Source organism: Mustela lutreola, chromosome 8, assembly GCF_030435805.1.
Source record: "Mustela lutreola isolate mMusLut2 chromosome 8, mMusLut2.pri, whole genome shotgun sequence".
Classification (NCBI taxonomy): domain Eukaryota; kingdom Metazoa; phylum Chordata; class Mammalia; order Carnivora; family Mustelidae; genus Mustela; species Mustela lutreola.
This window is the reverse complement of record NC_081297.1, coordinates 136,150,109-136,177,527: the sequence shown is the minus strand read 5'-3', so window position 1 is coordinate 136,177,527 and position 27,419 is coordinate 136,150,109. Positions and strand designations below refer to the sequence as shown.

General features: G+C 48.0%; 1 protein-coding gene across 7 annotated transcripts in view; it reads right to left on the bottom strand.

Annotated features, from left to right (window-relative positions):
- RFX4 (regulatory factor X4) overlaps nt 1-27,419 on the bottom strand; it is a 157,814-nt gene that overhangs the window by 68,697 nt on the left and 61,698 nt on the right. For 6 of the 7 annotated variants that reach the window (XM_059186751.1, XM_059186752.1, XM_059186753.1 and 3 more), the window contains 3 exons: nt 9,549-9,610; nt 4,960-5,173; nt 3,281-3,358 (listed from right to left, as the gene is read on the bottom strand). In XM_059186751.1, the coding sequence (XP_059042734.1) occupies nt 3,281-3,358; nt 4,960-5,173; nt 9,549-9,610 (354 nt within the window). Of the gene's footprint in view, nt 1-3,280; nt 3,359-4,959; nt 5,174-6,844; nt 6,995-9,548; nt 9,611-27,419 lie in introns of those variants that run through there. The other variant, XM_059186754.1, reaches the window with a different exon arrangement.

Sequence of the window (27,419 nt, the reverse complement as noted above, 5' to 3'; positions counted from 1 at the left end):
AGCTCTTTCCTTCTTGGTTCAGTGAAGCATCAGGAGAAGATTTCCTTATGAGTACCTATGTGGGCTTTCTATTTCTTTTCCATATCTGTTCTTTACTTCATCCTGAATATACTAGCACCTTCTGGAAACACATCACATAACTTCCAGTCAGGGGTGCTTAGTTGCTACGGCATTGAAAGGATCTCACCAAAATATCTATCATATCTTATGCTCTGATTTCAAAATCAGACACTTCCAGGAATTCTCATGTAGATAAAATGATCATCTCCATTTTAGGGCCAAAGAAAAAGAGGCTCAGAGGGATTAAGTACTTTGCTCAAGGTCACAGGCTGGTAAGTAGTGGATTTGGACTCAAACACAAGACCTCTGGACTTGACAGCTCTTTATGCAACGTAGTTTGGAGAAGGCTTTGCAGGGAGTCCCCTCTGTGCAGACTGGGGCTCTCTGTACTTGCCTGACTGGGCCACAAGGCCGTGGCACTTTTACATCCCTCCACCCATCCATCCATGCTCTCATCTCCCCAACAAATATTTACCGAGAGCCTAAGAATATGGGTAATGTGGATATAGGAGCAAACAAGACAGACAAACACAGTAGGAGACAAACAGTGAGTCAGCCAACAAGATCATTTAAGAATGTGATACCAGCATTAGTTATAACCTCAACCCTTAAAGATCTTAAAGACCTGAAGCAAACTGCAAGGTCAAGGTGTACCACATGCACCTACCATCCACTTACCCATGACTTTCCTCAGCCATGGGAGAAAGCCATGCCCATCAAAAGGAAAATAACCCCCTTCATTCTTTTGTGGCTGGGTGAATGAACCACACTTTGATTACCCATTTTAAGAACAGCCACCAAATATCCCTGCCAAGGGCATGGGAAGAATATTGGACTGCAGGTGTCAGGTGACAAAAGAGGTAGCCATGACTTTGGCCCTAACCGAATGTGTGTCCTTGAGCCAGTCTTATAACTCTCTGGTTGACATACCTGACAAGCATTCCTATGACCTTGTATAGTTTACAAAGGGTTTTTGCTAAGCATTGTCTCATCTTCACCTTCCAGGAACCCACTGCATTAAAAAGGCAGGGATGATATTTTTACCTTTATTTCTAGGATAAACAAGAACGGCCTTCACGGCAGAGCCTGGGCTCGGAGTCTGGCACTTTCCCCACAAGAAACGGGGCCCCCTCAAGGTTTCCGCAGCCTTCACTGTATACTCTGCATCCTACCCCTGATGTGCATTCCCGTTTTCCCCCCTGTGGGCTGGGTCTTACTTCTTGCCCCATTCCTGAGACCTACAGCAGGAGCACGGCCCCGTTAAGTGCCCAGTAAGTGCTGGAATTAATGCATGGAATTAAGCGTATTGAGAGGATGAGCCTGAGTTTTGAGATGAGTAAAGTACATACGAATGTAAGGGGACACTGTCTCTAGTTCTGTGGCTAGTACTTGTAGTGGAGAGGGACAGCTGGCCACTAGAGCTCCCCGAGCTCCTCTTCTGTGGGAGAGAAGTGCTGCCCAGTGAGGACATCACGGTGGGGCCAAGAGAACAGCTTCTGCCAATGGAACATGCGCAAAAATGATGCCTTTTATTTCCAGGCTGACAACGTTAAGAAACGGGTAGGTCTTCCCTGTAACCTTTTCCCCATCTGTTGGCTGAACAATGAGGACGCCAAGGCTCTAGGGCAGGGTGTGGCCACATGGTGGCAGGAGCCTGGGTCCCTCAACTACCCCCAGGAACCAGCCTGCCCCCTGTGAGCGCCCACGCTGGGTCGTGACAGCGGTGGGAAATAAACTTCTAATGTATTTAGACTTGGGGTTATTAGCTACAGAAGCCAGTGTGGTCTGAACAGAGCACGAACCTCTATTTGCTCTCATCTCAGTGACCTTTGGGGTGTAAGACATAAACAGCCAAACCACAACAAGAGAGAAAGCAGTGATTTTTCTTTCTTTTTTAAAAGAACCCACTTAGGGACGCCTGGATGGCTCAGTTGGTTGGACAGCTGCCTTCAGCTCAGGTCATGATCCCGGAGTCCCCGGATTGAGTCCCACATCAGGCTCCCAGCTCCATGGGGAGTCTGCTTCGCTCTCTGACCTTCTCCTTGCTCATGCTCTCTCTCACTGTCTCTCTCTCAAATAAATAAATAAAATCTTTAAAAAATAAATAAATAAATAAATAAATAAATGAATAAATAATAAAAGAACCCGCTTAAATGGCTGCTCAATGAATTGGGAGATTCCAACCATCTCATGAATAAAAGCCGAGAGCAGGAACAGGAGTCCTTCTCTACCAGCACCCCGCCATCTCTTTTGGACCCATGAGCCCAGTGCCAGCTCGCAGGCGACCACCCGTGCCCCAGTTACTGAGTGAACAGTCCGTGACCTCTCACAGGTAAGCGCAGCGCTCAGTGAATGCTCACTGCGGTGAGCCATGGGGGCAGAAAGGCACAAGAATGTGCGGGAGAGAGCACTTTGTGCTCCATGCCATCTTGTACCCTCCCCTCTCCCACAGGGAGCACCCCAGCGCCCCCCCAACACCCCCGCCCTGAAACCCACGCCAGGGAGTCTCCGGGATCTCATCCACCAATAGCTCCTGGTTTTTACAGCCCCACTGGAGCCTGCATCGTCCTCTAATTCAATGTCCACCACCTATGCCAGAAGGTGTGGGGCGGGGGAGGGGTTTGGATTTTTTTTTTTTTTTTTTTTGCCTCAAGGTATTTTCTGGAATCAGAAAGGCCTCAGGTTTATGCGGTGAAACGAGTGGCTTCTGGCTGTCCCTCTGGAAGGCTTTCTTGGATGGCATTTTAGGCAAGAAGGTTTATTTTACGGTCTCTCTGGTTATGTAACTTGTCCTTCATCCTCTCCTGTTTTTCCTCTCCATTCCTTAACTGTACTATTTTAAAATAAAAAGAAAATGGGGCCTCAGGAAAAAATTAAATCCAAAATATAGGAAAGCTTTCCTCCTGTCTCTCCGAACCTATAATACCGGGGATAACAGTAACCCTGCGAAACCGTCTTCCTCGTAAGCCAGTGGGGCAGGCGACAGTGCACGAGTCAGATCAAGGAGCGGGCCATGCCACCTGCTGTCCACACAGAAGATGTGGGAAACGGGGGTAAGGACAGCACCTGCTTCCCGGGATCACCAGCAAGATGATGGGAGCTGACGCACCACAGGGGTTTCCCAAGGCCTGGCACCCAGTAGGGGCTCTCAAAACAGGAGCTCCTGCTACCATGATATTTTAATACAGAGTGTTCTGTGGCTCAACCTTGACCGACCTACCTCATCGAAGTTGGCTCGTATTACAGTGTCCAGTATTCTCTGACAGTGTGTTCTGTACATCATAATAAAGGTAGAGACCTGTGGGGAAAAGGGGGGTCAACAATAAAAGCATAATTAATAGACATTACCACTGTCTCCCCTTGGAATTTCAATTTTCAAGTCGTTTATTCCCTGTTGAGGGGATGAAATCCACTTAACACCTACTCATCCTGTAAGACCCAAGTAAGTCTGATTTTCCTTTGTGGTTCTCTCTGGCCCTGGGGTCCCTCTTCTGTGCTTCTGGACATGTCTCTGTCCAGCAGAGCACCTGCCCTGGGATCCAGTGGAAAGCGTGGGCTTCTCTCTCTCTCTCCCAGTCCCCACACCTGAGACCATGGGCCCTGGGAAAATTTAAATGGCATATTATTCCTACTCGTGTATCTAGCGCTTTGCACGGCCCCTGGCCCACCACAGAGTTCAGTAGGACGTTATTAGATTCTCCTCATCAGCTGAGATACTGAAGAATTAAAACCCAATGAATACTTATAAGAAGGATGTTTGCCAAAAATCACAAAAAGACATTCAGAAATTTCCTGGAATCTGCTCAGTAGAAGAACATCTCCAGATCTATTTATCCAAGAATTTTAAAGCTACAATATAGGAAGTTTATTGATATATTTTTAAAAAAGCAACTTTAAGGGGAAAAAAGTTACTAGTTCTTAGATTTAAAGCATTTACAGATACTCATCTGGCTCCAGAATGCAGACATGCATTCATTTATGTAAACTTGTGCACGGACATCCATCTCCCCGCCTCGACCATGAAACTCCTGGGAGCAGGATTCATGCCTCAGTTACAGCGTGTCCCAGCTCCCAGGGGATCCGTAGACAGCAGACGCTCAGCATTTGCTAGTGCACTGGGCTGTGTCAAGATACTGAGGTGAGAGATGTATTTCCAGGCATTTTCTCCAAATGCCCTATGACCCAAACTATCTGACTCACGGTACCCTATAAAGTCTTCTTTGTCTATGGGACTATGATTTCACCACATCCTCTGCAGCACACAGGGACACCAACTCAATCCTATTAAAAAACCAATCCACAATCTAGAGCCAAAAGGGTTCTTCCTTCGTGACATGAGACAGTGTGGCATCATAGATGAGGAGGTAGGGAGGTTAGATAGGTAGATAAACTTTTTGTTTTAGGAGAGTACTGAATTTGCAGGCAAGTTCTGAAAATAGTATGGGGAGCTCCTATATGCCTCACACCCAGAAGTCCTATTGCTAACCTCTTACATTAGGGTGGTGCATTTCTTACAACTAATGAATAAATTTGGGTACATTATCATTAACTAAGGTCCATATTTTATTCTGATTTCTCTCTTTATATGTTTTAAAAATTTTTTTAGAGGGAGAGTATAAGCATGTGAGTCGGGGGGGGCAATAGTGCAGAGGGAGAGGGGATGAGAGAGAATCCTAAGCAGACTCCACGCCCACTGCAGAACCTGATGCCGGGCTCGATCCCATGACCCTGAGGATCAAGACCTGAGCCAAAATCAAAAGTCTGAGCCACCCACGCACCCCTCTATCTTTATATTTTTAAAGTCACCATTTTGCACTGAGAGGGAGAGAGGTTGTGTGTGTTGTGAGAGAGAGAGAAAGGGAAGCCACCCACTCCCAGCAACACCTCAGATGTGGTCACCTTCTCCTCAGGCAGACTGGCTGGCAGATTCAGATCTTTGACATTTGGAAACTCTGGCAGCAGCGTTCCAAGTTTGGACCGGGGTGAATATGCCACCGTCTGTTTGCTCACTTCTTTCTTGCCTGTCTCGCTCACCCAGGCGGCTCCTTTCTTGGAATACATCACATCATAATACTGGGAGCTCTCCTTCACCGCAATGCCGTAGTAATGATACCTGGGCCAGAGAGGGAGGGGGAGGGGGAGGGAGGGAGAGAGAGAGAGAGAGAGAAGACCCATATGTACTTTATCAAGTGTGGCTTCCAGGGAGGGGGTCCCCAAGGCCAAGGATGGTTGGGCCCACCCTCCCTGGGCTAGAAGAGTTAACTCTCTTGGGAGACTTGACATCTCAGAAATCTAGAATTAAACCAAAGTTCCAAGTTGCCAGCCATCAATCAGGCAGGTAAAAATAACCCAAATTGCCTCCTACAGAAAATGTTAAGTCAAATACTTTGCAAAGCAGAAAGGGGGGGGGATGCAAAAAATTTCCATTGGTATTTAGTCTCTTGTATTGTGCCAGTGTGATCTCAGAGGAACAGAACTCGGGGGTCCTTTTCGGTGAAGACCCAAGAAGAAGGGTGTGTTTGCAACCCCTAACTGCACCACTGCCACCAATTCACTGGCCCAGATCTTCCTTAGTCAATAAAGATAGTCTTAACTGGATTTTCAAAAGATACAGTCAGCGGCTTCCTTGGCACTGGATATGTAAAAGGCCGAAACTTTTCATTAACTCAAGTGGGCTTAGTAATAGCAACATTTTCCATGAAGACAGAAGAAGGGACAGAAGCTACATTTTGTTTAGATTCTAGCTACAGAAACTCCTGAGTGCTTGCCCCATGCTAAGCACTTTGCCAACCGCTTTACCTACATTTGGACTTTGGAAACTACTACTAGGAGATGGGGATTATTACACAGTCTTTCTACAGATGAGCAAAAGGAAGGAAGGAGGCTTATGACATGTGCCCTAGGTCATCCAGCTTTCTAGAAGAGGTTCTTGAACACCCGTCTCTCTGACCACGAAGGCACTATGCTGCCCTAGCAGAAAACACCACGGGAGGCGACTACTAACTCTGAGTCACTTACGCAGCGTAATAAAAATACAGATGCCTAGGCCCTTCATAGACCTACTGATTCAGAACAGGGGAGTGGGACGCAAGGATCAGCACTGGGGCAAGCCCCTCGGGTCACTCCGACGCACGTCAGTTTGAGACTGACCAGCCTACTCGGTAGAGCACCTGAATTACATTCCCAGCTCTATGATCCCCAGTCGCTGGAGATGCTGTCACGATTTACTATTACATGACGCTCATCCCAGCAGCTAATGTGGTGCTAAGCACTCTAGACACATTACCTTATTTAATTTTGCAAAACCCCCGTAAATCTGGAATTAACTATTAGCCCCGTTTTACAGACCAGGCAACTAAGGCCTGGGGAATTGAAGTAACCCACCCAAGATCCCCCAGTTGAACAGAGGCAGGATTTGAACCTCTGAAGTGCTTTAACTACTAAGCCAGGGATTCTCCAACTTTAGCTACTAATAAGAATCACCTACAAAACATTAAAATACAGACTCCTGGGCTCCACCCCACCCCCAAAGATTCTGATTCAGTAGATCTAGAGTAGGTTTCTATAGCCACACGGCAATGCTAGTGGAAGAAATTCATGGACCTCAACTTTCAGAAACGCTGTACAGCACATAAATTACTCATTGCTGCTCGCGGAGGTATGGTTGGGGGTAGTCCTCAAATAATACCGGGAAGAAAGCATTCTGAGTTAGGGGAGAGGCTTCACGGGAAAGGGAGATGAGCACACATAACCTCCCCTCTCCCTGCCCCCCTTATCCTGATACCATTCTGTGATATTTCTGCTTAGTGGGCATCTCGCCTCTATCTGAATGCCTCCTGGGATGAAGAACTCAGGCCCTCCGAAGGCAGCCCAGTTCATTTTGGGTCGGGACAGTTATCAGAAAGTTCTTCTTTGTGTTGAGCTGCTCTCTGTCTTCTGCACCTTCTACTTCCCAACTGTCATAACTGCCAGCGGCAGAGAGAGGTACCCTGGGGCGGGGGAGGGGCGGGTTCCGTGGCTCCAGGACTGTCCTCCAGGCAGCCAGGCGGTTAGGACACGCCTCCTGAACCTTAACAAAGTTCCCCTTTATAATCTCTTGAGATCAAGGGACCGATAGCATATTCAGATCAGACCACTTCTTGATTTTCCAGAGTGTGCTGCTGAGAGCAGCCATTTCAGCGAAGCTGTTGCTCTGCTTTGAAAAATGTCTCCATTTTTTTGTTTCAGTTCTGTAGGATAGGTCAACACAACTCACACTCCCCCCTCCCCCACCATATATTCTGTCAAGGTAAATTTGCTGAGGGATTTTTTTTCTCCTAAGGCCAACTGGCAGGTTGGAGATGAGAGCTTCTTGTTACCTTTCAAACGGTTGAAAGTGTGGACCAACCTGGGCAGGGGGTTCCTTGTGGAAGGGATACCATGCAACTGACACCACGGAATTTTTAAAAAAGATAGTGCCCAGTTTGCCTATTTCTGGGTTAAAGAAGAAGAAAACCAAAAACAAAAACAGGTTCTCACATGTAGGCAGAAGGTAACTCTCTCCAAGTTTATAAAGGATGGGAAACAGTTCTATTCCATCTTTACCACCTTTCCTCCCCGTCTCTACTATGGTGCTATTTTTGCAGTCTTATTTCTACTCCTCTCTCTTAGAGATGAGCAAAAATGTATTAGACCCAGGGACTTTTCAAAGACCCACTCATTTCCGTTCATGCAACACTGTTCCTACCAATCTGAGGACTGAATTGCCCATTGTGTGCCAACCCCTGGGCTTACCAGCAAATAAGTAAGGAGGGGTGTGGTTTTGTACTCCCTACTCTTACCAAGGCTGAAGGCTCACTTTTAAACAAATACTGGATTTTTTTTCCTTACAGATGAGATTTGTACTTCAGAGCAGTTACTTTGGAAAATTATTAGAAATTTATTCCAAAATATCTCCTGCTCAAAATATTTCTGTAAAGCTCATTGGAAATTGCCCCAAGAGCTTCTGAGCCACATACACACAAAATGAGTCTTGTTATTTTCTAGAGCTTTACTGCCCCCCACCAAAAAAGGGGTTTTTCCAGTTTGATCACTTTTTTTTTTTTTTTAAGATTTTATTTATTTGACAGACAGAGATCACAGTTAGGCAGAAAGGCAGGCAATGGGCATGGGGGCGGGGTGAGGGGGGGAGGTAGGCTCCCCCCTGAGCAGAGAGCCCAATGCGGGGCTCAATCCCAGGACCCCAGGATCATGACCTGAGCTGAAGGCAGAGGCTTTAAGACACTGAGCCACCCACGTGCCCCTGATCACCTTTTTTTAAACCTAACTTGGCTCCAAAGTTAAATCCACCTGGGGAGGACAGGAATGCTGCCCAGGGACAGGAGGAGCAGAGGGAGTTGGGGGACATTACGGGACATGCTGCTTTTTGAAGTATAACCCTCAGTTTCAAGTCTTAACAAGTCCTATATAGTTGGTTTTTGTTTTTGTTTTCTTTTTAAGTGTAAATATTTTGTGTATCAGTATGTGCTGATCTGCTACTGGACATGGTCAAAGCATTAGAAATGCTACATAATAAGGCACCCTCTAGTGGAGTCACCATGTACATCAACATAATAAAGGTTCTGAGAAGTCCTGCATAAAGGAACCTGTTGAATGAACTCCATGCTTTCCAAACGTTTGTGGCAAACAGAGCTTTTCCACAGAATACCTGTTAATATCCAATAATTTTTGAAACACCCTTTGAGGCAAACCTTCTAAATCAGATTTTAGTGAAGGCTACGCAGTGAAGGCAGAGATTCCCTCCCCACAACTCCCGCGTAGGAGAAGAGGTCCATGCATCCTTCTAACTTTTCAGGACTCTTCCCAAAGGGCCTTTCCTGGGTTACCCTTTCTAAGCTAGGCCACTCTCCTTTGCTTATTTCCTATGACAAGCCTCTTTGTCACAATCTGTGTATCTTGTTTTGATCTGTTTTCCCCACCAGACTATACCCTCCGGGAGGGCAGGTGATGTGCACCTGCTCTGTCCATGAGACACACAGAAAGTGTGACAGCAGATACGGGCTGGCTGCTTGACGGCACGCCCTGTGTACCAGGGTCTGGCTGGACCCCTCCACCCCATCTCTTTTGCAGGGATTGGTGCAAGTAGCTTCTCTGGTCAACCGGATACTATCAGAGTAGAAAATGTGCTCAGCAAAGCAATCCAAGGAACTAGAGATTGTCCACGAAGCCTCCAGTGCTCTTCTAAGTGATGGCCGAGACCATTTGACAAAAACACCAAAAGGCAGGGTGGCCCAAAGTCAGATTCCTTAAAGCAGCTGGCTGGGCCCGACTGCCCTGGGCCTTCTCACAGCCTCTCTGTCAGAGGCCCTGGGAGAGGGGGCCCTGCTGTCTTCTGTGCCAGACCCAGACTTCCCGCCAGGCCTGGGAACGGAGCTGGGGATAAACAGCCCAGAGTGCGGATCTGACTCAGAGACACGCGCTCTGTGGACGGCACGGCGGCTGGTGCTTACTTTGACTGTCCTCGGGTCCCAAGTCTTCTGGTGGTTAGCTGAGGAAACTGCTGCCTTATGATCTGTAAGTCAACACAAGAATCAGTTACCCATGGGGAAAAGGTGGGAGCATAGTCACTGCGTTTTACAAACAATAATCCAAAGAAAAGGGAAAACATGACCCTGACTGCAATGACTTCTTGGCAGTCGGTAGGGACCCTGGAGAAGACACCAGCGCCGGGAGTGGGGCGGAGGGGACCGAGCATGGGAGTGACCGTGAGGCCCTGGACTCTGAGGGGTCTCACTCGGCTGCCCTGTGCTTTGCCCTCCTGCTCACAATGTGGGGGAAGTGCGTGCAGAAAGTGTCTGCCCTGCTGCTTAAAGCCTTCAGATGGATTCCATCGTGCCTGGAACAAAGACCCACCCTTGGCCTCTGTCACCAGCCCCTGCTCTTACCTCCTGGTCTTCCTCTCCTCTGACTCACCCTTACTCAGCAGACTGCAGCCACGCTGGCTTTTTAAATTCTTTTCCCTATTTCTGAAACACACCAGGCTCACTCCCCCTGGGCGCCTTTGTAAGGCAGCTCCCTCCTTCCCGGAATGCGACCTCATCCACATCCCCACTCGGCTTACAACATTCAGATGTCTGCCCGGTGACCTTCTCTGACCAGCCAGGGGGGAGGAGAACCAGCAGTCCTTTACCATCTCGTGGCCCTGCTTCGTGTCTTCTTCTTACTCTGAACTCTGAAACTATCTTGGCACTTGCTCCCTGCGTGCCAATTTTCTGCCTCCCCTGACTTGAATGTAAGCTCCCTGAGAGCAGGGACCTGGCTCTGCGCTTGTTGCTGAATGCAGGGATGAAGCCCCACCCCCGCCCAGGGGTCCGATCCGCTCATGCTCAGTGTTGCCTGGTACAGTCCTGAGGATTTGCAGGCAGCTTGGAAGCAAAGCCATCTGCCAAGGTGAAGACACAACCAGCAGGCCTCAGCCTTGGTGTTCACAGAGATGATGTTTGTGGAGAGGCAGGGGGACGACGGGGTTCTGTGGAAGGGCTTTGGAGCTGGGCTACCTGGGTTAGAGAGATCGAAACTTAGCCATTTGTTGGCAAGTCAACATTCAAATGACTCAGTTTCCTCGTTTGTACAATGGGAATGATAATAACCCCGACCTTAGAGAGAAGTCTTGTAAAATCTGGTAGCAAACGTATGCAGATAATTTACAACAATGCTTTGCACTTGGTAAGGGCCCAGTAAAAATTATCCGTTAGTACCATGGATTATCCTGATAATTTATTCCCTTTTACTTCAAGGGACTTTTCTCCTCTCACCAAACTCTTCCAGCCTCCCTCCTCTTCTAGTACCTCACCAAGCAGGCAGGCATGGTCAGAGAGAGCCGGCCTGCTGGCTGCCCTTTGTGAGATGAGACCGAACTGCCGACTTCCCACGGGCGGGGTGTGAACACTGCGTGCCTTTCAAGGACGTGGGGGAGTCTCTCCTGATCCACCCCCATTCTCTTCCAGCCACACTGATGCTCTCACTAATGGATCTGCTCAGCCACTCGACAGACACTTACTGAGACCCTGCTAGTTACTTGAACTTGGACGTGCTGTTTAACTTCTCTGTGTTTAGCTCCCTCCTCTGAAACCTGGGGACACTGGGGTTTATATGCTCCTCCCCAGATCCGAGGGATAGGTGATGGTGGCCTCAACTAAGTCAGCATCAGTGGGATGGAAGGAAGTGGACAAATTAGAGAGAAATTGAGACTCTGGAATGGGTGCCATGAAGGTCGACCATTTCTGTTCATTAGGAAGCTGTCTCCAGTGTGAATAATGGGGCAGGTTTTCCTCATTTGGAAATGGATTAAAAAAAAAAAACAAAAAAAAACCAAGCAGAAAAACATGCATTGCTTACAAGAATGGTTAGAAAATCTAATAAGAGAACATGACGATACCACTTTAGGAAATAAAAAGGGCTTCTAAAATGTTATCTGATAGTGATGATGCTGCAGGAAACAATGTAGTCATTCTTTGAAATCTTGGAGGACATCACATCTGTAGCTGACACAGACCTGGTTTCTTTCAGCCTAACTCCTGGAAGCTGCGGCGATGGGCTCTCACTTTGTCTATGTCCCTCTCAAACGGCTGAGACCTGAGGAAAAGCAGGATTCGGGGAGGGGGGTTCTGAATGGGGTCAGGGACAGGGCTTTCTACGTGATCTGCCCATGATCCGTGGCATGGTTTGGTTGGCCTCACAACGTCTGGCCAAGGACGCCCTCGGACTTTCATCACAGAACTTGTCTCCCCCCCGAACTGCCCAGATACGAAGCAGCTGTTCGTGAAGCTGCAGTACTGACCATTTCTAGATATGCGGATAGAGATCGCAGAGAAATACAGAAAGCAAGAAGATGGATGGAGTCTGCACTTGGTTAAACATGGGATTATGATTTGGGTTCAGAGTTTCCTATCTAGCCACTACAATAAAGTTGCAAGAGCCCCAGTCCCCACAAGATAAACACTGATGAGTTGCTTTGGAAAAAGCAGAGATTTTTCTTCATTTTAGTCTGGGAGATTCCCCCCATACAGCAGGCACAACAGGAAGATACCATGTTCAATGCTCTAATATCAGCAGACATTCGGAAAAGAATGTCAGGTGCTTTCCAAGGTGTGGCAAGACTGAGGTTCTCACAGATTGCTGGTGACACAGTTTATGGGTACAACCCTTCACAATATACATACGTATATTCACAAAACATACATACATACCTTTCGGTCTATGAAATCCCAGGAACTAATCTGAAGTAACAAAAAGCTTTGTGCAGGACCACTGGTAAGAGATCCTGCAGAGGAACTGGAAGAGGAACTGGAAACAGTGTAAGTGTGTATGGCAGGGAGCTGGCTAAATGATCATATGTGCACTCAACGGACCACGATGCAGGCATTAAAAATGGTGGTAACAGGGGCCACTGGGTGGTATGGTCAGCTAAGCGTCCCAGTACCACTCTTGGTTTTGTCTCAGGTCCTGATCTCAGGGTTGTGAGATCAAGCCCCAGCTCAGGTTCCAGGCTGAGTGGAGAATCTGCTTGAGATCCTCTCTCTCTCTCTCCCTCTGCCCTTCCTCCAACCTCCCCTTCTCAAATAAATCTTTAAAAAAAAAAAAATGAGAGTAACAAATACTATGTCACAGCACAGGAAGTCTATGTATGACATAATGATAAATGAAATAGCATCCCTCAGACTATGTTGATGCTATGCTTATAATTTATTTCACAAATATAGGAATGGAAAGGGAAGAAGGAAAAGTAAAAATGGCTATTGTTAGGTTAGTAGGTTAGTAGGATCGTGATGAGAACAAAAAGATTTTTCTTTAACATTTTGTACATTTTTCTGTAAATAAAAAAGGGATTTTCTTATTGCAAATATTCCTAATTGACAAAAGAAGTTCAAGATGACCTTGAAAGAAGCACCAGAAATCTTCCACAAGGTTCTGGTGGCTCTTTTACTTTTCTTAAAAAAAAAAAAAAAAAAAAAATCATGGCCTATTCCCTGAAAACCATATGTAGATAATCAAAAAGTAGCATTTTGTTGTTGTCATTGTTGTTCCTAAGCCTGATCATACAATACTGAAGAGAATGGGCAAATTTCTGAATCTTTCTACATACTTAGCCAAACGGCATCCTACATGATGTCCTGGCCCCAGGCTAAGGTACCAGGGCCGCAGACTCTGGTCTAGAGATGTTCCAGAAAGCCCCCAGGAAACAAGGACAGATTTCTGAAGCTGGTTGTTCTACCTCCAAGAGGCAATAAAGCATATAGTGCATTTGAAATTCTCCACGCTGTGGTCTTGGGGAATTATCGAGTTGTGGAAGGGGGCCTCTGACTCCATGAATCAATGAATCCTACGATTTCCTTGCTGGCCTATGGGTTTTACTTGCTCCTTTTGAACACTGTATGGGTCAATACGTGCCATTTTACCAACTCCGTGGCCGGCACCAGCCTCCGCTGAGTCACCCAAGACAGAAGCAGGAGAGATTACACCCTTCCCGACACCGCACAGCCCCATGTCCTACCGATTCTGACGAAGACACCCACTGAGCCTGGCCACCTCTCCCTGTCCCCCCAGCCATTGCCCTCACCTGCCGCGACCCCTCACCGGGACCCACAGCCTCACCCTCCGAACTGCCTGGCCTGCCCCCAGTCTTGCTGCCCAGCCCAGCACCGCCTTTCTAAAATCCAAATATGATCATTTCATTTACATGTTGAAAATGCTAGATGCGTCCTCGTGGCCTACATGGGATAAAAATCCAGCCTCCTCAGGCTGGTCCATGAGGCCCTCTGTGATCTGCCCCAGTCCAACACCTCAGCCTCAAATCCCGCTACCCAACCCCCTACGTGTCTCCTGAGCTCCAGGCACACGCTGCTTCCCTCTGCCTGGAACACCAGACCCACGCTGTGCCCCGTTCACACTGGAGGAACTCCTCTCTTTCTTTGAGCCTGTGCAATTCCCCTGGGACCTTCCCACATGACCTCAGATGCTCCCGTCTCCATTTCCCTGGCAAAGGGCGAAGCTGTCGGTATGGTGGTTAAGCACACCTGCTTTGGGGTCAAGTCCTGGTTCAGGCACTCTGCCAACAACTTTACGTGTATTATCTTAGTTAATCATTACAGCGGTCCAGGTTCCACTGCTACACCCTCGTACAGATGAGGGAACAGAGGCTTGGAGAGCCTAAGTAGCCCACACAGAGCCACGCAGCTCACGAGACGTGGACCCAGGATTCAAAGGCACCCAGTCTGACTCAACATTACCATGACACTACTATTGCCTCTGAATGAATGAAAGGGTCCTAGGGCCCCCTCATCCCCTCTTTTAACAGCAACCTTTTTTTTTTTTCCCTTTTATGTCATATTCCTGCATTTACACATCAGGTGAGGAATGAAATGATTACTTGTTCCCATCGGCTCTTCAATGAGGATTCCAGTTTGCCTCACTGTGACACTCTTGGCAGCGTTCTGGTGGCCTCTGCTATGAACAGCCGCTGAGGGCCCAGGCCCCAATCCCCCAGGGAAAGGGAGAAACAGCTGACAGGAGGGTGACAGCTGCCGGCCAGTGATACCCGCAGGTGTCTCCTCTAGATTCAATCCACCCGCCTCCAGTAAAGTGAAATCTGGCAATTAAACACGTCTTCTGCTTAATAGAAATACTCAGTAAGCAAAAGTCATTCTGTTTGGACGATTCAGAGTGCCCTGATGGACTGACCGAGAGAACAATCCAGATCATTACCTGTCTCCTCAGAGGCCTCTCTGACAATTCTCCACGCCAGCTGCCTGAGCAGAGACTCCTTCTTCTGGAGCTCAGATGCACTGTGCAACGCCTCGCTCCACTGCCAATTTTGCTCTCACAATGTCCTTGCGTGACCCCGTGCTCCATCCAAATTGAACTACTTGACGCCCGCCAGTTCTCCGAGTGCCCCCCGACCTGCCCCAGGAACCATGTTCCAGCATCTTCCCCCCGTAGCAGTCCCCGGGGAACCCAGCATGTACATGGCTCCTCCACACCCCTTTCCTGATTCTCCGGCCAGATAAGTGCTCTCCCTGCTCCAAACCAGGACTGCACCCGCCACTTCCAATCTGTGCCCAACGTCCATCCTCCCTCCATTGTGAACATACCCGGACGCTGCTGACATCCTCCCGTTACCACCAATCCCAAGGCCGCGATCTCGAGCCTGGATTGTGAACATGGTCTCCTCACCACATCCGCTTCCAATCATGGCACCACGACCACTTCTCCGTGAACCCCCTAGATGAAGTCCAGACACATCCGTCCTGCTAGACTGGCCCGGCCTTCATTCTAGCTCACTGCTCCCCTCTTCCTCTCTCGGTCCCCAAGGCCATATGCAACTTCTTTCAAGTTTCGAGAATACACTGCGCTCTCTCCTACTCCAGCTTTCCCTGCAGGCTGTTCTCATTTTCTGGAACCCTCTCCCCATGCCCTCATGGCTGCCTCTTGTCTACTCACCTTTGAAATATTAACCTATACCTTATACCTTTCCAAAAATCTTCCTTGGGCCACAGTTGGGTTGAAGGGACTGTAGTTACATGGTTCATAGGACCCACTTATCCAGCTTTTAATACTTTCAATCTTCCTCTCAGCCCCACCAAGTCCTTGCGTAGGCCCATGGGACTCTCCAGGAATGGGACCTGCAGCCTTGTCTCCTTGGCTCTGTCCATGTTCGACAAGCTACAGCCTCAACTACAACTGGTTGCCTGCCGGTGCATAGTTAGGATTCACGCAACAACAAACATTTACTGAGCTCTTCCTACACACCAGACATTTGGCCAGGCTGAGGGACACCACACTGAGCTGAACAGAAACAGCCTTTGTTTAAGAAGCCTACACCTAGTGGGAGAAGACCAAAAATAAATACATTAAAAAGTCAATATATCTTATATCAGGTAAGTGCTACGGAGAGAAACAAAAGGAGCAGGGGGAGGGGAAGGGGAAATGTGGGGGTGGGGCTTATTTTTTAGGGTGATAAGGGCTAAGTACTAGGCATTTGAGGGGTGATCTGAAAGAAGTGAGGGAATGAACCTTCTGGATCTCTAGGCGAGGGAGGGTACAAGCCCAGAGAACAGGCAGTGCAAAGACCCTGAGGTAGGTGCTTGTCTGACGCGCATCAGGAAGAGTGAGGAGTCCAGTGAGCACTTTCTGTGCTCAGGAGAGCAGAAAATGAGGCCGGGAGGCCAGGAGGGGTGATGGAACACAGTTCACACGGGGCCTTGTAGGCCTCTGTGAGCATTTTTGCTTTTACCCTTAATGAGATGGGGAGACGTCAGAGGGCTCCAAGAAGAAAAAAGGAAACAAGGCTGACTTAGCTTCCCAAAGGATGGCTCTGGCTGCTGGGTGGAGAAAGGACCATAGGGGCCAAGGGTGGAAGCAGGGAGGCCATTAAAAGGCCACTGTGTAGTCCCCAGAGGAGACATGACAGCTCAGCACATTAACTCGGCGATTCAGTAAATGAAAGAATAAGTGAGTATCTCTCTTGGGCTGGCCACGGACATTGCTTCCGATGTCCTGTTGACATAAATCATGCTATGAGCGGTACCTTTTGCAGAATGATTTTTATTTTTATTGCTAGCATTTTGGAGGTTCTCCCCTTATTATAGTTTCTCAAGTGTGGAGCTGCTTGATTAAAGGGGAGAAACATTTCAACGTTCGTAAAAGATACCATCAAGTTGCTTTCCGTGAAGGGTAAAAGGCGATTATCTGTGCTAAACTGAGAAGCCAAAAGAGACCTTCCATTTGACATCCGGTCTCTTGTCTGTAAAACGGGGATAAAACACTTGCTCAGCTAACCTCGCAGGCTTACAGCAAGGCTCTGCCTCCACGGGCTCTCCTGGCGCCACAAGGGGGGCACTGACCCGCTGAGGGGCAGGGGGCTGGAGAGAAGAGACCACGTGTGGTCACACTCCCCTCTCTGTCTCCTCAAACCTCTCCTGCATTCTCTTCACTGACGGAGTTACCCTTTGATGGGTTTTTGGAGGATCCAACTCGTTTTTTTCAAGCTCTTGTGGTATATCCAGGTCTCCTAAGCAAGATATTTGTGCTGCTAGAATATTTAGTTCCCTTTGGGAAAATACTTTTCATCTAGAAGTACTGGAAGGCCAAGCACTCCCCTCCTCCTCCAAAAGAGGGAAAGGTAATTTCAAACAGAGAACTAAGAGGAAGGGCTGGGGGCCGAGTAGGGGGGGGTGGGGGATGGGGGGTGGGGGATGGGGGGAGGCGCGGCTGGACCGCAGCCCCTTCTGCCCAAATGGAGGTCAAGACTTTTCCCACTCTGCGCACAGAAAGGGCTGTTACAGCCACAACAAAAACCTGTGGGAAGGGGGTTTACTGCTTTTTTAATTTTTTTCCCAGTGTTTCTTATGGGCAGCAAATTACAAATTATTGTCCTCTCTTTTCACCAGATAATCAGCTGGTCCCAGAACCTGAAAGCCCCGCACAGTTTGGTTTGAGTCTCAAAATGCGGAGTCGGTTGAGCACCACTAAGGCTGTTCAGCTTTTAATTTCTGGAGCAAGACTCAGCCAACAGCCAAACACTTTTGTGGAACTGTGAAAGCTGAGTTGTGCTGTTTGATAAATGAGCAGACGGCAGGCAGCCCCTCTTTCTCTTTTTGTATGGATTCAATGAAGCCTGCCTAAAGAACGCCACATGCTGTTCTAGCTACTGATCTAACATTCCGCAACATCCCAGCCTTCCAAATTCCCTTTAATTACTCAGGAATCCCCCCTTCTCCCTTTCAGCCTAGGCAGCCGGGCTGGGGCAGGGGGCTCCGTGGGGCTCAGAGTGGGAGGCAGAGCAGCTCTGCCCATCTCCCCTCCCTGGAGCTGCCGGGATTCTTCTCGGTAGTGGTGGTGGCGGCGGCAGCCAGGTTATCTGTCTCCCTCGTCCACGCTTCTCCCCAGCCACCAATACACTGCTCCAGGTCGGAGGAAACTCCACGTAGGGGCTACCCTGACCTCATCTTGAGGGTGCAGTTTTGAAATAAATGTGAGTTTTAGGCATATGTTTCTGAAATGGCATATTCAAATCACTGGCCTCTTTTAAGATGGGGGAGGGGAAAGGGGAGGCGCCACCCACTGTGCGCCAACAAGGACCAGGCACCAGATGGGGTATTTTACACACAACGTTGATTTTATCCTAAAAATGACACTGGAGGGAAGTATGAAGATTCCTGTTTCACAGATGAGGTACTGGGATCTATGGCCATTCAAGGCCGCTCAGATTCACAAACTCTGCCAGTGGGAGAAACGGGATCCCAGGTCCACTGTCTCTCCTGTTCCTCAGTATGGCTGGCACCCATGGGAGCCAGCAAGGGGTATGAGACCCCTGATGTCCTCTCTAGATGCTGCCTCAAGGGACACCTTTGGAGCCACTCCATCTCCTTAGTCTTACAGACTGGCTTTGTTTGACTTTGACCTCAAACCGTATGATCTTGATCCAGCTTAGTCTCCAAACTTAGTCACCAGGGATGGCTCTGAAAAAAGGCTTTGGTTGTTTCCAAAAATTCAATCCACCCTCAGCAGGCAAAGATCTGCCACCAACAAGAACCAGTCCAAAAGGAGTTTCAAGGTAATGGGATAAGTGCAGATCCTCCCACACTTTGAAGGAGAAAACTTCTGTGGCTAGAAAGAGTCAAGTGTGCTTAAAATAAGAGCTGTGAGGGGCGCCTGGGTGGCTCAGTGGGTTAAAGCCTCTGCCTTCAGCTCAGGTCATGATCCCAGGGTCTTGGGATCAAGCCCCTAGTCGGGCTCTCTGCTCAGCGGGGAGCCTGCTTCCTCCTCTCTCTCTCTGCCTGCTTCTCTGCCTACTTGTGATCTCTGTCTGTCAAATAAATAAATAAAATCTTTAAAAAAAAAAAAAATAAGAGCTGTGAGTCTTAGTTCAGAGGTTACTTGGGTGTGGGAAGAGAAGAGGGACGATTCAAATAGCAAGAAATGAGAAATCCAGTACCGTGACAAGTTGTTGTTTTCTAACTGTATACTGCAAAAGTCTTGTGCCTTCTCTTAAAACACACACGCTATTTTGTGAGCACAAGAAAGAAATGATGAGGGATCCTGACTCGCTAAAGGAATTAATACCGTCACAACTTTAAGTCTGAAAGTGAGATATGGACTCACTGTCTTTGTTGACAAGAAACCTCACCTCTTTAACAGAAAAGAGAATAAAAATTAAATCTGGTACTACCAATAAGGATTTTTAAACAGCCTACCTCAATTCTTTCATTTTGAAATGGGTGTTTGCCAGAGTGGTTACACGATGCTGTATAACCCTCACCATTCAATGGTTTCTTTGTCACACCTGCTGGGCACTAGGTACTTGGTGGTGGTGGGGGGGGGTCAATGGGAGTAGGATACTGTAGGTTCATAGGAAATCCCCCAAGAGCAATTTCAAACATTCTCAAGAAACTCCTATCTAGTGCAATGAGACAGGAATGGAATTTCAAATCACGCGTATGGATGGATGCAGGACTTTGTGGACACCCCCAGGGCCAGGAGGGTAGTAGCTACTGTGTTGCCCCTTAAGAAGTACCATGGATGACAATTCCAAGTAGTCTCAGATTCCGTAGGTGAGCCCAGCATCATCCCGAGGCTGCCTTGGTGACGTGTCACGTGTGAGAGTATGAGAAGAGCCAGTCGTCACACGCCGACTTACTTGGAATGAGGTGAGTTACATAAGCAGCAGGTTAAGTCAAACCTGGAATAACTCTGAGGGCGATAACAAGAGCGGGTGAGGGTGGCAATGGCAGCATGTGTGCGAGCAGGAAATTTTTAGAACAATTGTTCTCAAGATTGTTCAGGAGGAAGAGTCGAAACATCGATGCTGGCGGTGATATATTAAAAACATGTAGGAAAGTCATGAGCGGTTGCCATGGTAAACTGAAATCATGATTCCAGCTCCCGTGGCGTCAGTGTTTGTATTTACCAGGCGCTGAGCCGAGGAAGCCCCTCTGACCGCCATCACGTCAACATCTCTCCACATGGTCGCTGTCACTGTCCCATTCTGTGGATGGGAAATGGAGGCCCCAAGTGATTCAGAAATTGTCTGAGCTCATGCGGCGGGGAAATGGTGGAGACGGGATCTGAGCCCCCACAATCTGACTTCTGAGCTCTCACACGGCACGACAGGAGAGACACCTGAAATAACAAACTATGGGACCTGGGGTGACATCAGACCTCCTGACACAGACGCTCCACAGCAGGTACTAAAAGTGGAGAAAAACATGCACGAGAATTTAAAGTTGAGAAACTCTATCGATGTACCGAAGGGTTTCCTTTGAAAACTGGAAAGAGACCGTTCCTGAAGGATCCTAATGTCCCAAGAGCACCTTTATCTTGGTCAGTGGCCCCGCATGGGGGTGCACACGACCCCAGGCCGGGGTGGCCCGTCAGCGCTCTTGAGGAGAGACGGCAAAGTCAGAGGAACCTTTGGTTCCCTCTCCGTTCAAGGTATATACAGCTGCCCCAAGCATGGGTCCCCAGAACATGCTGGGCGATTCTTGACTTTGCTCAATCATGGCCAGCCATGAGGAAGGAGCCAAATATGTACGGAAAAGCCACCCACAGCCCAAATTGCCAATGCCTCAAGTCCTCAAGGGGAAAAGGCAGGCTATCAATGAACCCAATTCATACATCCGGCACCCCAGCTTCCCCTTCTTCAGTCTCTCTACTGCTTCCTGGTGTCCCCCACCCCAAAGCCCCAGCCCTGCCAAGACACATGTGACCTCAGGAGAACCACTCAGTCCCTCTCTCCATCTCCTCAGCTAGAAAAGGAAGGTGGTTGGGTCCCACCAACCAATCTCTAAGGCCCTTGAATAGCTTGAACACTTTCCATTTGAGATCTTAGTAACCCATGCGTATTAATGAATTATCCGGCTCTGTTCTAGCTGCATTTCCTCAAGAAAAGGAACTGAGGATTCTGAGACATCAACAAGTCTTCAGGGGACATGCAGTTTTGAGGTGACCTGGCCTTTCCATGTATTCAAATTACTCTGTGTCACAGCTGTCCACGAATCTGTCTCTCGCTGACACGTTGGACGGTGCTGACTGTAAATCACGTTACCCTGCCCGAGCCTTAAGAGATCGCATTGTGCTGCCTCTGTTTCTTCCCATGGGCTCCTAATCTGAGGGTGTTTGGTACACGTTTTCACGATCCTGGGTTCCATTTCATAGTGGATACACAAGGGCCATGTAGGGAAAAGGGGTCAACAGGTTCCCTCTTGTAGCTGGGAGACGAGTAAGTCCCGGAGACACCAAGGTCAGCACGGTGGCTATTGTCGACTTGCTGGACATCTGAAAGCTGCTAAGACAGTGGACCTTATAGTTCTTATCACCAAAAAGGTTCTAATCACAATAAAAAATTATTAACTACAGTAATGAGAGATGGTACCTAAGCTTGTCTGGTGACTATTTCACAATATACACATATATCAGATCATTATGTTGTACACCTTTAATCAGTTATATGTCCATTACATCTCAATTTTTAAAAAACAGAATACAATGGATTTTTAAAGTGTCATTATGTGGCTAAAATGTCTCATTGTTTCCCCTTTTTTCTTTATTAACCAAACTCTAATTTTTTATTCCAGGGGGCAATGTTCAACAGTTTCCCACTCCCCTGACAACCAGGGGCAGCAGGCAAGATAGAGGGCTCTGGCAAAGCTCCTGAAGACAGCTGATTTGGCTGGAGTTTTTGACCTTTCTCTTCTTCCCCCCATTTTCTCCCACTTGTTGCCTGGAATACAGCCTTTGCCACTTCGGCCCATGAGGTATGAAGTAATGCAAAGTTGGAAGCCATCTGCTACAAAGGCCAGAGCACAGAAAGATCGAAGGTTCCCAGGTCCCTGATGCTCTTCTAGACCTGTAATGGCAGCACTGGGTAATAGTCTCTTAGACTTATTCTACGTGAAGAAAAGCAAAATCACTCATTAATTTATGTCACTGTTTGGGGATGGAGAATAGCATTTTTTTAAAGCCACATTCCCAACATGATTCCCAAGTGTTCCACCTTCTGATTTCCACCCAGGATTTACTTCACAGAGAAGGTTCCAGTGGCCAGAGTCAGCCATGTCAACTTTCAAAATGAACAAACCAACCAGCGTCTAGCTCACAGGGCCGTATGAGGAGGACACGAGACACTGCCGTGACTGTTTCTGGCTGCAAAGTACTTCCAGCTCATGTGGTAGAGACCGTTGTATGTAAGTTTCCCATGTGACAGACGGAGGGATGGGGGTACAGAGAGCAAGGGTGATTATCCTCAAGTTTAAGACTCCACAGCTGGCATTACTGGAAACTCCTGGCCTATCGCACACAGTAGAACCTCAACCAAGGCTTGTTAAAGAAGACCTGTTTTTGCCTTTCAACCTCTCACCAACGCATGTAATAGATGCTTGGAAAGCAATCCATCAGTAAGTCAGAGACATACTCTGAGATCTGAGACCCTTTTTTGTTTCTGAAAAAGCTTAGCTTGCTGCTAAGCAGGGATGCTCCATTTTTGTAAAGGTAGAGTTTTTGCTAAGAGTTTCCAAAAGACCAGTGGAGCCGCAGAAAAAAGAAGTATTTGGTGACAGTAAAACACCCTCTTCAGCTTCTGTGGCTCTCACAGGGCTGCTGTGGGGAGAGGATGACTGTGGGTGTCTGGGGCTCCTCCCAGATTGGCCCCGCTGTCCGGCTGCTGCCCCTGCCCCACCCCGAGGAGGCCGCAGTTTCCTCTCTGCACCCCTCCACTCATGGGCATTCCAGCTCAGGGGCACATCTGCCACTGTGCTCTGTGGTTTCCTGTAGGGATATGTCCCTTCTGCAGCCTGCACCCCTCAAGGACAGACTATCTTCTTCTTCTTTTATTTTTTTTTCAAGATTTTATTTATTTATTTAACAGACAGAGATCACAAGTAGGCAGAGAGAGGGAGGGAAGCAGGCTCCCTGCTGAGCAGAGTCCGATGCGGGGCTCGATCCCAGGACCCTGAGATCATGACCTGAGCCCAAGGCAGAGGCTTAACCCACTGAGCCACCCAGGCGCCCCAAGGACAGACTATCTTCTTCATTCCAGTTCCCACCTACCCATACAGGGCTGAGGCCACAGCAGGATGAGGTCAATGAATATCTAATAACTGGGTGAACCCAAGTGTTAAGGGGGAAGCAGCATGGGGAATTCTGGTGACAGGGTTCACAGTGCCTAGAACCCTCTGGTGGGGCAAGATGTGGGGGGCCTTTCTCAACTGCAATGACCAGCACACTTGCCCTTGAGAGACAGAGAGGCCAAAACTTCACTCCCAAATTCCATCATATAAGAGGTTGCACGTAGCTGCTAATGACCACACCGAAGTCCAAATTCCCATGGTTTTGTTGTCCACATAGACCTACTTCCCGCCTCTAGACATACATACTCTACTCCCCCAAAAATAAATGCTCTGGGTAATGACATAAGTTTAAGTGCCTGGACTCTTGGAGCCAGACTTCCCAGGTTCCCGTCCACTTACCGGCTATGTAGCCTTGGGCAATTTACCTTCCTGGGACTCAGTTTACCCATCTCTAAAATGGGGGGGGGGGTTCATAGCAGTTCTTACCTCAAATAGTAGTTTGGAGAATGCTGATTTATGTAAAATGCTTACAGCAGTACCAGGTCATAGAAAGCTCTATGTATTTGCGATTTTTATTCATTTTATAAAAAGTCTGAGTGCTGCATTCATAATTAAACATAGCTAAGTACTTCTAACATCTGTTAAAGAGTTACCCATTTTTCTTTAAAATTTACTTATTTATTTGAGAGGGAAGGAGAGTGTGGGCAAGTAGGGGAAGGGGCAGTGGGAGAGAGAGAGTCTTCAAGCAGACTCCCCGCTGAGCACGGAACCTGATGTGGGGCTCCATCTCATGACCCATGATATCATGACCTGAGCCAAAACCAGGAGTCAGATGCTTAGCCAACTGAGCCACCCAGCAGCCCCAAGAATGATATGTTAATAGGCTCTGGCAACTTAGCTGGGTATGATGTCGCGGGTAGGTCAACTGATCCCTATGATCTTGTGTTTGTTTCAATGGACAGTTCCATTGTAAAATTTAGTTTACTGCTATTTCTGGAAAACTAGGGTTACTATTTTGGAAGTCTTTTTTCTCAAGCTGACAAGCCTGCAGACTCCAGCAGCAGGAAGAAAAGTTCAAGGAAAAGTAAAGGTCAGATCACGCTTTCTTCTTCCCCACTGCAGGTCCCCAGGCCACACATGGTCAAGGCTGAGCTGGAGGTCAGACAGGCATATTCAAGCGGATTTGAGGTTGCAGGTTTGTACTGGACTGGACTAAAAGAGTCTGAATGTCTAAAAGAGTCTGAATTATTGAAAAGAGGCTTGCTCTTATAATCAATAACCCAAAAGCTCTTAAACCTGCCCTGAAACCATCAGGGTCAGGGAAGGAGGCCTGGCCAGAATATGGTAGAACAAAGCAAAGTCACTTTCTGTGTGCACACTGCTGAGTTCAGCCTGTCCCATACACTAGCTCCATTTGCGGGGGCTCATCTGAGCATCTCTGAGAGTCGGGGTGTAACAGTCGGTATGCAGTAAGCTAGTCAAAACCCTCTGACACAACTCAGTGGAGGAACAAGAGCGGCCTGGGGGGTAGGTGGTGGAAGGGAGGTCAGCTGCAGAGCCCATCCCTTTAGCCAGTGTGGATGGAGATCCATAGGGTCCCCCAAACCCATGAGCCCAGCAGAGGTCACTAGCAGGAGGAGACCTTGCAGGGCACCAGCTGGTCAGAGTGACTCCCGTTGACTTTCCTCCTTCCGCTCTTCTCCGACATCCCTCTGCCCCAGCTCTGGAGAAGTCGGAGGACAGCGGGAGGGCCCACCGTGCCCCCTGGCACAGAGCAAATCCTGCGCCTCACTCAGGAAGGGAGAGACTCTGACTTCCCTGTCAGATGGAGGTTTTTGTTGTTTGTTTGGTTTTGTTTTTGTCTTTTAAAAGATTTTATTTATCTGTATGACAGAGAGAGAAAGCACAAGCAGAGAGAACAGCAGGCAGGGGGGAAACAGGCTCCCCACTGAATAGAGAGGCTAATGTGGGGCTCGATCCCAGGACCCTGGGATTATGACCTGAGCTAAAGGCGTATGCTTAACCAATTGAGCCCCCCAGCACCCACAGATGGAGGTTTTAAAGTGGACCGAATGGGACTTTTTCATAGCTGAGGGGGAGTTTTAATTATCCAACCAAGACCAAAATGATGATTAGATGTTATGGGGTTTCTCTGTGATGTCATCAGAGGACAGAGCGGGAAGGCTCAACAGAGGACTCTGGAGGTGGCCCTTCAGAGTACAGGAACACACAACAAGTTTCCCCTGGTACCTGAACAAATTCATCCCTGCTCAGCAAATGGGCTAATGGAAAATGGATACCATGTCTGCTTCATATGGGTCAAACAAATTCACAAGTGTCAAAGGATTCCAGTGTCCTTGTCCATAACATAAGTCATTCAATCTTCAATAAATATCTGAAGATCTATTGTGCGCCAGGGGCTATTCTGGGAACTGGGGATTCACAGTGAACAAAAGAGTCCTCATGGAGCTTCCATTCTAGAGGAGGAGGCAAATAAAAAACAAGCAACTAACATATATGTACACATATATATTTTTTAGTTATGTCATATATATGATAGTTATACAGTTATATACAGTCTATAACCAGTATATAACTAGTTATATACAGTCTATACTATCTGTAGTATGTAGTGGTAGAATAATAGGCAATGACATGTAGATAACTACCCATGCAACATGTAATACATTAGTTGTAGCATACAGGTAACAGTCGGGACAATGATAAATGCTACTAAGAAAAGCAAAGCATGGGGCGCCTGGGTGGTTCAGTGGGTTAAAGCCTCTGCCTTTGGCTCAGGTCATGATCCCACATGGGGGGGTGGGGGAGGGTCTCTACTCAGCAGGGAGCCTGCTTCCCTTTCTCTCTGCCTGCCTCTCTGCCTACTTGTGATCTCTCTCTCTGTGTCAAATAAATAAATAAAATCTTTAGAAAAGAAAAGAAGAAAAGCATGGTGGGAAACAGAAAAAGCCAGATGGAGGGAGGCCAGTTTTAGATAGCGGCGCCTTTTTCCATTGGTAGAATATGTCACAATTTAAAAAATGTTCTCATAGGCGCTCTGTCATTTTATCCCTACAGTAATTTGTCATTTTATCCCTACAGTAACTACTCCCATCTAGAGGTAAGGAAATGGGAGCTCAGAAAATTCCAGTGACTCCAAGCTGGGTCACCTTCCGTGGTGGCCAGCAGAAAAGCAGGCACAAGACCAGCTCGGCTCGAAGCCTCAGCATTCTCTGCGATGCCTAAATTAATTCTGGGACCCAAAGTCAATACGGTATTACTGGAAGCCAGGGCTTATGGTGTGTGGCCACAGTGCTGGAAAGAGGATCTCTTTCGGATCGTACTTGGGGCAAAACAGTTGCTGCGCCCTACTCACTTTATCAAGGACGGTATCCCAGCCAGGCAACCCGGCAGGAGAGCCTCGAGGCTGACGTCGGCTTCACTTCAGCCCACTTTGCAAGCTGGGGACGTGGGGGTAGGGTACGGGGAAGCTGCCACCAGTGACATTTTTCTCTAAACGTGAAGCCCGGGACGCCTGGGTGGCTCAGTTGGTTAAGCAGCTGCCTTCGGCTCAGGTCATGATCCCAGCGTCCTGGGATCGAGTCCCACATCGGGCTCCTTGCTCCACGGGGAGCCTGCTTCTCCCTCTGACTCTGCCTTCCACTCTGTCTGCCTGTGCTCGCTTTCGCTTGCGCTCTATCTCTGACAAATAAATAAATAAAATCTTTAAAAAAAAAAAAAAACAAAAAACGTGAAGCCCAAGTATTGAACCTTGTCTACTCAGAGTTAAAAGTTCGTAGATGAATCGAAAGTTTGGATGGATCTGTTCAAAGCAAGGCTGCCCAGGATGACAATCCCAGGCTTCACAGAACAACCAATCCCTTTCTGGGGGGGTGGGGGCAGCAGCAGCTGGGAGCCCTCAGGAAGGGCGAGTGTGGCTGGGGCTCCAGCTCGAGGAGTTCAGTGCGGAAACCCTCAGCGGACCCCTTTTGTCCTCTGTGGCTGGAAGGACAGCCCCGGTTCCCAATACATTTGAAATCAATGTCTAGATACCTGCAAAGAGCTCTTCCATTTGTGTTTTTAATACCACTGGACTATGTCCTTGCTTTTGGAATGAAGATAAGATGGCGTTTGGCTGCCTTTTCAGTGACTATTTTGGAAGCAGCTGACATTATAATTCTTAGAGAGGAAAAGTTATTATTTGGAAAAAGATACTGAAAAGCCATTTGGTGCATAGAGGTCAGCAGGAACTTGGAT